The following is a 12,578-nucleotide window of genomic DNA, read 5'->3' as shown; positions in this document are numbered from 1 at the left end:
ATTCTGTTGATTTGGGTGGAGAGTTCTGTAGATGTCTGTTAGGTCTGCTTAGTGCAGAGCTGAGTTCAATTCCTGGATATCCTTGTTAATTTTCTGTCTCGTTGATGTGTCTAATGTTGACAGTGGGGTGTTAAAGTCTCCCATTATTATTGTGTGAGAGTCTGAGTCTCTTTGTCGGTCTCCAAGGACTTGCTTTATGAATCTGAGTGCTCCTGTATTGGGTGCATATATATTTAGGATAGTTAGCTCTTCTGGTTGAATTGATCCCTTACCATTGTGTAATGGCCTTCTTTGTCTCTTCTGATCTTTGTTGGTTTAAAGTCTGTTTTATCAGAGACTAGGTTGGCAACCTGTGCTTTTTTTTTGTTTTCCATTTGCTTTGTAGATCTTCCTCCATCCCTCTATTTTGAGCCTATGTGTGTCTCTGCACGTGAGATGGGTCTCCTGAATACAGCACACTGATGGGTCTTGACTCTCTATCCAATTTGCCAGTCTGTGTCTTTTAATTGGGGCATTTAGCCCATTTACATTTAAGGTTAATATTGTTATGTGTGAATTTGATCCTGTCATTATAATGTTAGCTGGTTATTTTGCTCATTTGTTGATGCAGTTTCTTCCTAGCATCGATGGTCTTTACAATTTGGCATGTTTTTGCAGTGGCTGGTGCTGGTTGTTCCTTTCCATGTTTAGTGCTTCCTTTAAGGGCTCTTGTAAGGCAGGCCTGGTGTGACAAAATCTCTCAGCATTTGCTTGTCTGTAAAGGATTTTATTTCTCCTTGGCTTATGAAGCTTAGTTTGGCTGGATATGAAATTCTGGGTTGAAAATTCTTTTATTTAATAATGTTGAATATTGGCCCCCCACTCTCTTCTGGGTAGTAGAGTTTCTGCTGAGAGATCCACTGTTAGTCTGATGGGCTTCTCTTTGTGGGTAACCCGACCTTTCTCTCTGGCTGCCCTTAACATTTTTTCCTTCATTTCAACCTTGGTGAATCTGACAATTGTGTGTCTTGGAGTTGCTCTTCTCAAGGAGTATCTTTATGGCATTCTCTGTATTTCCTGAATTTGAATGTTGGCCTGCCTTGCTAGGTTGGGGAAGTTCTCCTGGATACTATCCTAAAGAGTGTTTTCCAACTTGGTTCCATTCTTCCCATCACTTTCAGGTACACCAGTCAGACGTAGATTTGATCTTTTCACATAGTCCCATATTTCTTGGAGGCTTTGTTCGTTTCTTTTTACTTTTTTTCTCTAAACTTCTCGCTTCATTTCATTCATTTGATCTTCAATCACTAATACCTTTTCTTCCACTTGATCAAATCAGCTACTAAAGCTTGTGCATGCATCATGTACTTCTCATGCCATGGTTTTCAGCTCCATCAGGTCATTTAAGGTCTTCTCTACACTGTTTATTCTAGTTGGCCATTCGTCTAATCTTTTTTCAAGGTTTTTAGCTTCTTTGCAATGGGTTTGAATATCCTCCTTTAGCTTGGAGAAGTTTGTTATTACCGATCATCTGAAGCCTTCTTCTCTCAACTCGTCAAAGTCATTCTCCATCCAGCTTTGTTCCGTTTTTGGTGAGGAACTGCATTCCTTTGGAGGAGAGGAGGCACTCTGATTTTTAGGATTTTCAGCTGTTCTGCTCTGGTTTCTCCCCAACTTGGTGGTTTTATCTACCTTTGATCTTTGATGATGATGATGACGTCCAGATGGGGTTTTGGTGTAGATGTCCTTTCTGTTTGTTAGTTTTCCTTCTAACGGTCAGGAGCCTCAGCTGCAGGTCTGTTGGAGTTTGCTGCAGGTCCACTCCAGACCCTGTTTGCCTGTGTATCACCAGCGGAGGCTGCAGAACAACAAATATTGCAGAATGGCAAATGTTGCTGTCTGATTGTTCCTCTGGAAACTTCGTCTCAGTGGGGCATCTGGCCATATGAGGTGTCAGTCAGCCCCTACTGGGAGGTGCCTCCCAGTTAGGCTACTCAGGGGTCAGGGACCCACTTGAGGAGGCAGTCTGTCCATTCTCAGATCTCAAACTCCATGCTGGGAGAACCACTACTGTGTTCAAAACTGTCAGACAGGGATGTTTAAGTCTGCAGAAGTTTCTGCTGCCTTTTTTTCAGCTATGCCCTGCCTGCAGAGGTGGAGTCTACAGAGACAGGCAGGCCTCCTTGAGCTGTGGTGGGCTCCACCCAGTTTGAGCTTCCCGTCACTTTACCTATTTAAGCCTCAGCAATGGTGGGCACCCCTACCCCAGCCTCGCTGAGGTCTTGTAGTTCGATCTCAGACTGCTGTGCTAGCAATGAGCAAGGCTCCATGGGCATGGGACCCTCCGAGCCAGGTGCGGGATATAATCTCCTGGTGTGTCATTTGCTAAGACCATTGGAAAAGCGCAGTATTAGGGTGAGAGTGACCTGATTTTCCAGGTGCTGTCTGTCACTGCTTCCCTTGGCTAGGAAAGGGAATTCCCTAACCCCTTGTGCTTGCGATGCCTCTCCCTGCTTTGGTTCACGCTCGGTGGGCTGCACCCATTGTCCTGCACCCACTCTCTGACAAGCACCAGTGAGATGAACCCAGTACCTCAGTTGGAAATGCAGAAATCACCCATCTTCTGTGTTGTTCACTCTGGGAGCTGTAGACTGGAGCTATTCCTGTGCGGCCATCTTGGAACCGCTAATGGTGTTTTAATAGTGAGAATTACATTTCTCCTTTCTTCCTAAGATCACTTTCTTTTTTTCTTTGAGATGGAGTCTTGCTCTGTCACCCAGGCTGGAGTGCAGTGGCACAATCTTGCTCACCGCAACCTCCACCTCCCGGTTCAAGCCATTCTCCTGCCTCAGCCTCCTGAATAGCTGGAATTATAGGTGACTGCCACCTTGTCCAGCTAATTTTTTGTACTTTTAGTAGAGATGGGGTTTCACCACGTTGACCAGATTGGTCTCGAACCCCTGACTTTGCAATCTGCCTGCCTTGGCCTCCTAAAGTGCTACAAGTACAGGCATGAGCCACCAGGCCCGGCCAGATTACTTTCTTTTTATAGTGAATTCAAAACAGTGAACACTGTAGAAAGTCATTGTTTTCAGATAAAGCCAATGAAGTTTTAGAAATTTTCGTTAGAAAATATTCTACATTGACTGCATTTTTGATGTTTGACTTGTGAGTTGTTTGAAAAGCGTTGATATTTATAAAAAGTCTTAGGAAAAGTAAGGCCCGAAGACCTTCCATAGAATGAGATGTAGTGGCATATTTCATGATTAAACTAACAATAATGATGACTAATCTTTACATCCTGCTATTCGCCATTTTATAGATTTGAAAATTGAAATTCAGAGAAGTTTGATAACTTGCCAAAGTCACCTAATGAGTTAAAAACTAAGATTTCTGAAACTTTGATACCAAGATTTTTAGCCATAAAGTAATATTTTATATTTAAATGTTCTGTTTGTTTAAAAAGTTAATGGAAATTATATGTTGATCTGTATCACCAACACAGGTTTGTCATTAATAATAATGTAAATGTAGTTCAGTGACAGTAGTAAAAATGGCCACTAGAGGTCAGCACTTAGCTGCTATATGTGGTAAAAAAAAATTCTCTTTCCAATTAAAAAAATTCTTTTTGAGATGGGGTCTCACTATGTTGCCCAGGCTAATCTCAAAATTCTGGACTCAAGCAATCTCCCTGCATCACCCTCCCAAGTAGCAGGGATTAATTTTACTATTTTTTAAAATCTATTTTTTTCTTTTTTTTCTCATGTGTTTCTAAACATTATACTGTAAGAAAATAATACTCTTTTACTGGAATATTTTTTGCCAGATTGCATTCAGATTTATTATTGCAGTATATTGAAATTTTATTGTAATCAATAGATGAAAATAATCTTAGTAGCTATCTTATGTTAATATGCTATATCTTTATAAAAAGTGTTTTATTTTGCTGAAGTTTCTTTTGCTTTTCTCTTAAATCAGAGCTATAATATTTTATCAAAAAGGACAAATTTTACCATTTACTTATCCTGTAAAGATGTCTTAAAAGCTATGCTTACCAAACCCAGCTGAGGATGAGAAATAAAACAAAAAAGTGATGTTTATACTTTATGCATTAGGAAAAATATATAACATATTTAGTTGCATGCTCCATTTTTGAATTCATGTAGCAAATTACTGGTTTTTAAAAGATGTATAGAGCGCTGTATTACATGCAGTATTTCCAGCACAATTATGTAGCTGTGTAATGGGTGTTTTTTGTTCTTCTACAAGATCAGGTGTTTCTTGAAGGCAGATACCATATCTTACTCAGTTTTAGTCCCAGCTCTTACCACAGTACCTCTCTGAGAGTAAGTACTTGGTAAATGTCTGTTGAGAGTCACAAAAGGAGTGAATTCACAGGGAGCATGAGTCCTAATTTTATTAGTTTGGAGCTTTGACCCTTGGGGAAATTATTAAACTTAGAATCCTAATTTTCACATCTATAAGAGGGTCATAATAAAAATAATCTTATAGGGTTGCCAAGGAATCAAATTAAATAATCTGTATAAAGTTTCTGTCACATCATAAACAATAATGGATGTAGGTATTATCATTCAGTGATTATCACTAATGATTATTACTGTTAATAGTTGTAATGGCAGTGGTAATAGAGGTAGAACATGTGGAGCTGTATAACTAGACTGTATCAGCAGCTCTGGGCGGTGTGGGGATTTTTTTTTTTTCTTTCACTTTTCTATTGTGCCAGAATGCATGAGTGAGATTATGCATTTTGGACTGTGAGGTTAGACTATGGGCATCTTGAAGCAGCATTTTCTTTCATTTTGTGACTAGAAACCCAAAGCAGACATTGCAAGTCAGTGCAGGTCAGACCTACAACATGGAGTTCCCAGGCTTAGTGCACTAGACAATGCTGCTGAGCTTCCTGAGGTATAAAAAAACCATGTACCAAGTTGTTTCTTTTTCCCTCTTATAGCGAAGGGTGTGTGTGTGTGTGTGTGTGTGTGTGTAGGGAGAGAAATTGATTCAGTGTTCATCAGTGAACATCTGCATCCTTGTCATTGTCTCCCCCAACATTTAAGAGCATCATCCATACTGTTAGTTTCTGTTTCTGAATGGTTTGTATGTTTTCTTATGTCTTTTATCTGTATGCATCTTATTTCTTCCTCAGATAGCTTTCTTCCTTAACATGTGTTACCCATATGTCATTATAATCTTTAGGTAATTGTCTTAATAAATGCTACCTGCAAAGCCTATGAGAACGAGTTAAAATGGTAGAGTAAGCACAGTTCTGAACTGGAGTTCTACTTCAGCAATACTTCACCTTTACATTCTGGCTACTCTTTTACATCCTGGCTGAGACCAGAGTTCTGGACTTCACTTTCCCCAATGCATGCTAACTGTGTCTGTGCAAAACGTATGTAACTGTAATTTCAAGCCCTTCTCTTGCACCGCCCATTCACTAGCATTTATTATGCATGAGACACTGAGTTAGTTACCATGGGCATAAAAGACTGAGTAAGCTACTCAAGATCTGTTGGGAGTTTATTCTGTTAGTAGGAGAGAAAAAATACACAGAAAAATAAATGTCAATGCAGAGCAATGTTGAATTTGCAGTCCAAGACCTTTTTATTCAAAGTGTTGTCTGAGGACCAGCATCGCCTGGGAGTTGAAAATGCAGAATCTCAGGGCTACAGAACTGCTGAACCAGAATCTGCATTGTGCCAAGATCCTAGGCGATTTGCTTATGCATTTAAGCTTGAAAAACACTGGCAGAAGGGTTTAGAGAATGGAGATATCTCTTCCAGCTGTGGACGAAGTATTGCATGGAGGAGAGAGCCTTGAAGGAGAGAAAGGATTTTGACAGTGGTACTGGTGGCTAGGAGGAGGTTATCCTGGGCAAAGGCAGAAAGCAGCGAAGATAGCATTTTGAGTGGTCAGATTTATGAGAGCACAACATTAATGTAGTGTAGTGTAGTGAGAACCAAGGGTTTTATAGATTAGACTGCCACTAGGGTTTAGAGTTTTAAAGATAAACATTGGTTACACAAGGAAAAAAAAACTTTTTTTAAGAGATAGGGTCTCATTCTATTGTGCAAGCTAGAGTGAAGTAGCATGATCATAGCTCAGTGTAGCCTCAAATTCTTGGGCTCAAGTGATCCTCTTGCCTCAGCCTCCTGAGTATCTGGAACTGCAGATGTGCACTGTCATGCCTGGTGGATTTTATTTTTTTAAATTAAGTACATTATTTTAAGAGACAAGATGTTGCTGTGTTGCTCAGGCTGGTCTCAAACTTCTGGCCTCATGTGATCTTCCTGCCTCAGCCTCCCTAGCAGCTGGGACTGCGGGCGGCACTATGCCCAGATGGAATATTTTTATATACGGGAATGACAGATAATCTCAGAGGTGGAGAGGAGCTTCATGGTCCTTTTGTCTCAGTACCCAGTGGGATCAAAGCTGTACTTTAGGAAAGGGAGTCCAATGTGCCTACGTGGGGTGGTTTGCTGACTGGACTTGGAAATAACATGGCAGCAGTGGGAATGAAATGGAAAGAATTGAATTAGAGTTGCAAAGGTAGAATGAAGGGAGACAGTGTTTGGTGCACAGTCTGAAGACCTCAGAGAAGAGAAAATGATGGAAACAAGAGAAAGAGTAGCAGTTTCTTTAGAAGGCACAGTGATATTTGGTTTCTGGATATGTTGTTTGAGATGCTAATGGATCACCTACGAAGAATTGCCCATCAGTTACTCAGAAATGGGTGTGTGGAACTCATGAATGAAGTTGGGGATGGAGGCAAAGATTTGGGACTTCTCTGCACCATGGTCATGCTTAACCTGGGATTGTGGATAAGATCTCCAAGGCAAGACACTCTGAGAAGAGAGGCACAGACAGAACCTCCAGACTTGTTTGAAATACTGATGGAATGCTGCAGGGCACTGCTTCCCTGAGCACTTGGCTTCTTATCTGATGGTGTGAAAATGCACTCTAAGGGCAGCTTTCTTCTTTTCTTAACTATAGTGCTATGACTGTCTGTTGAAAGAAATGAAACATTCCTTACAGACATTAAGGCATCCCTTAATGGCTTAGGAAATAATTTCCCAAATACACCTTATACCTATGAACACACAGAATAAATATGACAAGTTAGGTATAGTTTTACTGCATCAAACACAGCACTAAAAAAGCTTTTTCTATTTTGAATTTTTGTACTATGTTTTGCTAAGTTTTCTTCCATTGCTTCATAGAGGTTTCTTCCATTATTTTGCTATGGTAATTTTCAAACAGATAGACAGTTGAAAGACTTTTTAGTGCATACTTTTGTATATACCTGTCACCTAGACTCTACCATTAATATTTTACTAAAATTACATTATCACCTACCTCCTCATTTAGTCATTCTGTATAAATATTTTTATAAAAATATAGTTGTGATTATAATAAAAAGATACGTACTGCTTTTTCAGTAAATATTAGAACAAAAATATTTCCCTAAGTTATTATCAATTATTCATAAACATTATTTAAAATGATTTAAAAATATTTCACATAATACATTTCATCATACCAGAGGTAACTTAATGATCCTACATTTTAGAATTTTTTTTGGATTCTGTAGGAACATCTTTATGCTAAATTCTTTTCTGTTTTTAAAATTTTATTTTTGAAGTCTAGATTTCTGGAAGTAAAAATTCTAGGTAGATCAAAGGATACGAACACTTTTACGACTTTTGATACTTGTTGCCAAACATTTTTCAACAGCCAAACTTACGAAGTCAAACCAGTGTATCTGAGTGTTTGCTTCAGTATATCCTGGCCATCCTTGACATATCATTACAAAAAAGTTTTAATAAACTCGAGAACTTTGGAAGAGTCTGGGTAACTTGGCAGGACCCTTGGGCTGGAGCAGAGGTTCCAGCTGCAGCTGAGGAACTCCCTCCTTTGTGAAGTGTTTGCTTCCAGATTGATGGTAAATGAAGAAGGCTGAGTAATGGCTGAGATCTGGGGCAAGATGGAGAGCGAGGTGATGATAATAAAGAGAAGACATTTAATTTCTCTTATTTCTTCACTGCCATTCATATATATATATATATATATATAGAAACAATCTTAAATTTACAGAAAAGATACAAATACAGCACAAAGACTTTTTTCTCTTGAACTATTTGAGAGTCAGTTACCTCAATGCTGTCCCATTGCCCCCAAATACTTTAGTGTGTGTTTCCTAAAAACAAAGATATTCTCCTATTGAACCATAACATAACCACCCAAACCATGAAATTAACATTGATACATTACTGCCATTTAATATTCATATTCTATTTACATTTCACCAAGTTCCTTAATATCTGTTATAGCAAAAGAATGTGTTCCAAATCACATGTTGCATTTACTTATCATGTTGTGTCAATTTGGAATAGTTCTTTGTTCTTTACTAGGTTTTCATGACCTTGATGCTTTTGGAGGGTACAAGCCAGTTATTTTGTGGAATGTTCCTCAACATTGCTTTGTCTAATACTTTTTTCATAAGTACACTCAGGTTACACCTCTTTGGCAGGAACATCACAAATGTGATTCTGTATTCTTTTCATTACATCTTATGGGGAAGCGCAGGTTTTTGATTTTTTTTGTTAGGAACGTTCACTTTGATCACTTAAGGTGGTGTTTGTTAGGCTTCTGCACTGTAAAATTATTCTGTTTCATTGATAGGTATTGGTGGGGAGACATTTTAAAACTATGTAAATATACAGTCCTTTATGAATCAGTCAGCTTCTTCATTTTTTCTTTAATCTATCTCTTCAGTCGGTTGTGTATTTTATTATGGATTCATGGCTTCCTGTTTTATTCACTGGCGTTATAGCCTGTTACCATCATTATTTATTTTGATGTTTAAATTATCCCTGATTTGGTCAGTGTGAACTCTTGCACTCTGACGTCTATGCCCTTTTCACATGTTCCCATCATTTTTTGATACTTTCTTACTTTCTGGTACAAGATATTCTTGGTTCATATTGCACTTTGCCTGCTCCAGCCCTGGAATCTACCATTTTCTGAGGAAGTCTTAATCTTTCTAATGGAGAATGGTACTTAAGAACCAAGATTTGGGTGCTTTGTGTACTCATTGTTGTTGGGGTGTCATGCTTCCAGGACTGAGGAATGTGTATGCATGTGTGTGTATGCATTTATGTCTGTATTTTATAACATCTTAATTGGAGATATATATATTTCCAGTGATATCTACAATTCTAATTCCATAGGGTTCATTCTTATTTTCTCCCTTTCCCTATTTATCCTTCTCCAGCAGTGACAAACCTGATTCCTATTGTTCTGTATGTATGTGTGTGTGTATGTATGTATGTGTGTATGTGATCCATCTCCACATGTGTAACCAATCTCTCATCACTGTGGCTGCTGTCCTCCCATCCCCGTGCCCTCCTCACCACATCTGTACTCTCCTACCCCACGCCAGGCTGCCTGGCCATATAGAAGCCCTCCTTACCTTACTAGAGGTTTGATCCCTCTACCAGTTCACCACACCCCCACCCCACTTCTGCTCTGATCCTGGTGCCCTTCTGCAGGCCACATTCCTCCCTTTCTTCCTAGCCTGCCTTGTGTTAGGACTGAACTGATGGGAAGAGGCATAGCTTTTGTCTCTCCAGACCCTGTGGCTCATTCAGAGAAGTCATGCAAACTAGAATTAGTTCATCCTTAACCTGGAAGGAAAGGAGATGCTGGAGCTTTTCCCTGGGGCTTTGGCGTTTCCCTTTCACGTGGAGGTTTTTCACCCAAGTCCCACGTCACATATACACAGTCTCTTTCTGGTTGCTGGTGCTTCTAGGGTGCTGAGTGGAAATCTGCAGAGCCTCCTGGGCTCCCAGGCAGCTGGGGCAAGTCCTAAGTACTCCTGAAGATGCTGGTTCCAAGACATAGAATATGGGACCCAGGCAACTTAGTAGAAAAACTGAACAAGGTCGCCACTTTCACGTTCTATCCCAAACTGGAGAGGGGCTCAGAAAAGGTACCTCGGTTCCACAGGTGGACTTATGTCTTCCTCTGCTTCTCCCCAGCTTGACTGCTGCAGTGCAAACTGTCATCCTTTGTCTTTTTGTCTTTGGGTAGGGAGGACTGGACTCCGCCTCAGCTGGGAGTGGGGGACTGGTGGAGGAGGGAGGGAGAGTAGTGACTATTAGGAGGTTGAGGAAGGGGTGTTCTTTAAGTTTCCTGCTAAGGTTAGTCACAGCCACAGGGTTTCTTTCAGGGGATATTGTTCTACTCTTGGGAATGCCAGAGGTTCCCAACTGACAGGCTCTAAGATTGGGTAGAGGGCAAGGGTAGCAGCTGCAAACCTGGGTGCAGTGGACAGACTGTTGAAAAGTATCTTTGCCACCTTGATGTGTGCGTGTGAGAGAGGGTATCTTACTGTTCTAATTTGCATTTAATTTTGCATTTAATTTGAAATATACTTATGTATGTTACTTTTAGCAAATAATTTTCCTGTTGCCATTTTTCTCAGTCCTTTGATGCTATTTCATTTATCGTTAATTTTTTAATATTATTTTTGATAGCCACCACAATGTTTGAAGCTGGAAAGGACAAAGTTAATCCAGATGAATTTGCTGTGGCGCTTGACGAAACTCTTGGAGACTTTGCGTTCCCAGACGAATTTGTCTTTGATGTTTGGGGAGTCATTGGTGATGCCAAACGAAGAGGATTATGATGTGGACAGTCCACCTCTGAAGAAACGACCTATCGTTCTTTTTTTTTCTTTTTTTAAAAGTCCCATAAGATCGGTTTTTGGACACCTTTACTAACTGTGGTTTAATTTCGTGTGTATGGAATATATTCTTTGAAATATAATTTTGGTAATTTTGATTTCTGGGCACTTTTTAATGTTACTGATGTAGTATGCTTAAGAGAAATGACCTAAATAAGGATAAATTGTAATATTCATTCAAAAGGATTTTAAAAGTAAGTTTTAAGGAGTATTTCTAGATAGATGATTTTCTTCTCCATTAATACCCATGCTTTGTTTTTCACATATAAATAGTTGATTTCAATAGCTTTGTAGTTTTTTTTTTTTCAAAACCTTAATGTAAACTAGGATTGGAGTATGATTTACCTCATAGCATCTTCATGGTGTTATCCTAGTTTGAACAGGATATGTTCAGGCAATGAAAGGTGAATGATGCCCCTTATTGTTCTAGAAGCATTTTTTTTTTTTTTTGATTTTCTGAGTAAGGGAAGGAAGACTCCTGTGGCATGTTGATTTCTATGGCCAACTTTCTCTTTTTGTAAAACAAAGATTGATTGATTTTCTTGTATGCTTCTTTATACAAGCTCTTAAAACTTGTGGTTGAAATCTGTGCTGTGTCTCTGCATGTGTAAAAGAAGGGTAAAAAAAGAAGTAGGTAGGGTAGAACTACTTGAATTTGATTTTTTTCAGTCCTTAAAACATTATTTCTTTTTTTTACCCATAGCTACTTTTATGTTACTTTTATAAGCACTCCAGGGAAGATTTTATATTTTTTTGTAGAGTTTTTGGAAAGATATTTACTCAAAATAAGTGTTTTAGAACTTTTTTTTTTTTTTTTTTTTTTTTTTTGGTTAAACATCAGCACTTTTTAGTTCCTTAAACTTTAGAAGAGAGACTGTCAGAAATAGATTTCCTTCCAGTGGAAAGAAAGGAGGAAGGGAGAATTGAGAAAATATATTAGTCTATTATTTTAGAGTTCTAATGCACTCCTCTAAACCTTACATTGTAGAGAAAATTGAGGGTAAATGACTGTCTTATCACTCTTATTTGACATTTTATAGGTGTAAGAGAAATGGAAATGAATGGTTTCAACAAAGATCATTTAATACAGCAGAGCATGATGTGACCAAGCATCTTTGTAAAGTGTTAGATGAAAAATGCTGTGTGCTGCCTTGGTAATCGGAAATAATAACCTGTTAGGGATGTATTCTAGGAAATCAGAAGTAGTTCTCTTTTCTTGCTGGGTTGTTGCTTAGATAACTCTTGTTTTCTGATAAAACTTTAGTTTTACTACCATCCACTCCTTTGTCAAATGAGTTTAATGCCATAAAGCTGATATTCTTTGTCTGATTAATTTGAAATCTGCACAGAAGCTGTTTTAGTCATTAATGTGTAACAAAAGTAGCTTATAGAATATGGATTTTCTTATTGCTGTTGCTCATCATTTGAAAATAAAATCTAGCTCAAGTTGTAACTTGTTGGTACTTGTTTAGTGAGTTCGTTTTGGAGGCTCTGAAATACTTATTAATTCTTAATATTACCTCTCTTGGAAAGACACAAAAAAAGACCTACTATTTTTAGGCATAAGATGACTTAGGAGGCCCATAGAAACATTCTAGTTTAAACAGCAGCAACAAAATAAATTTATCAGCACTAGATATTAGATTTGAAATAAGTCATTGTTCATTATTGATGGATGTCAGTTTCTCCTTCCTTTTTGGGCATGCATAAAGACACACTTGGTGTTGATTCCCTGTGATTTATGGAATGTCATTTTCACAATGATCTTTCTAGAATTTGTGTGTAAGGTTGTGATATCCTTGTACAGCTGTAACTATACTTGTCTGTTAGC

At 38.6% G+C, this 12,578-nt stretch overlaps 1 protein-coding gene across 4 annotated transcripts in view; it reads left to right on the top strand.

The window, feature by feature from the left end:
• GIPC2 (GIPC PDZ domain containing family member 2) overlaps positions 1–12,200 on the top strand; it is a 104,288-nt gene extending 92,088 nt beyond the window's left edge. For all 4 annotated transcript variants that reach the window (XM_015143174.3, XM_015143166.3, XM_001104248.5 and 1 more), the window contains one exon: positions 10,539–12,200. In XM_015143174.3, the coding sequence (XP_014998660.1) occupies positions 10,539–10,690 (152 nt within the window). In that variant the 3' untranslated portion in view covers positions 10,691–12,200. The remainder of the gene's footprint in view (positions 1–10,538) is intronic.
• The last annotated feature ends 378 nt before the right edge of the window (positions 12,201–12,578 follow it).

The sequence above is a fragment of the Macaca mulatta genome, chromosome 1 (assembly GCF_049350105.2).
Source record: "Macaca mulatta isolate MMU2019108-1 chromosome 1, T2T-MMU8v2.0, whole genome shotgun sequence".
Lineage (NCBI taxonomy): Eukaryota > Metazoa > Chordata > Mammalia > Primates > Cercopithecidae > Macaca > Macaca mulatta.
This window is presented reverse-complemented; position numbering and strand designations above follow the sequence as displayed.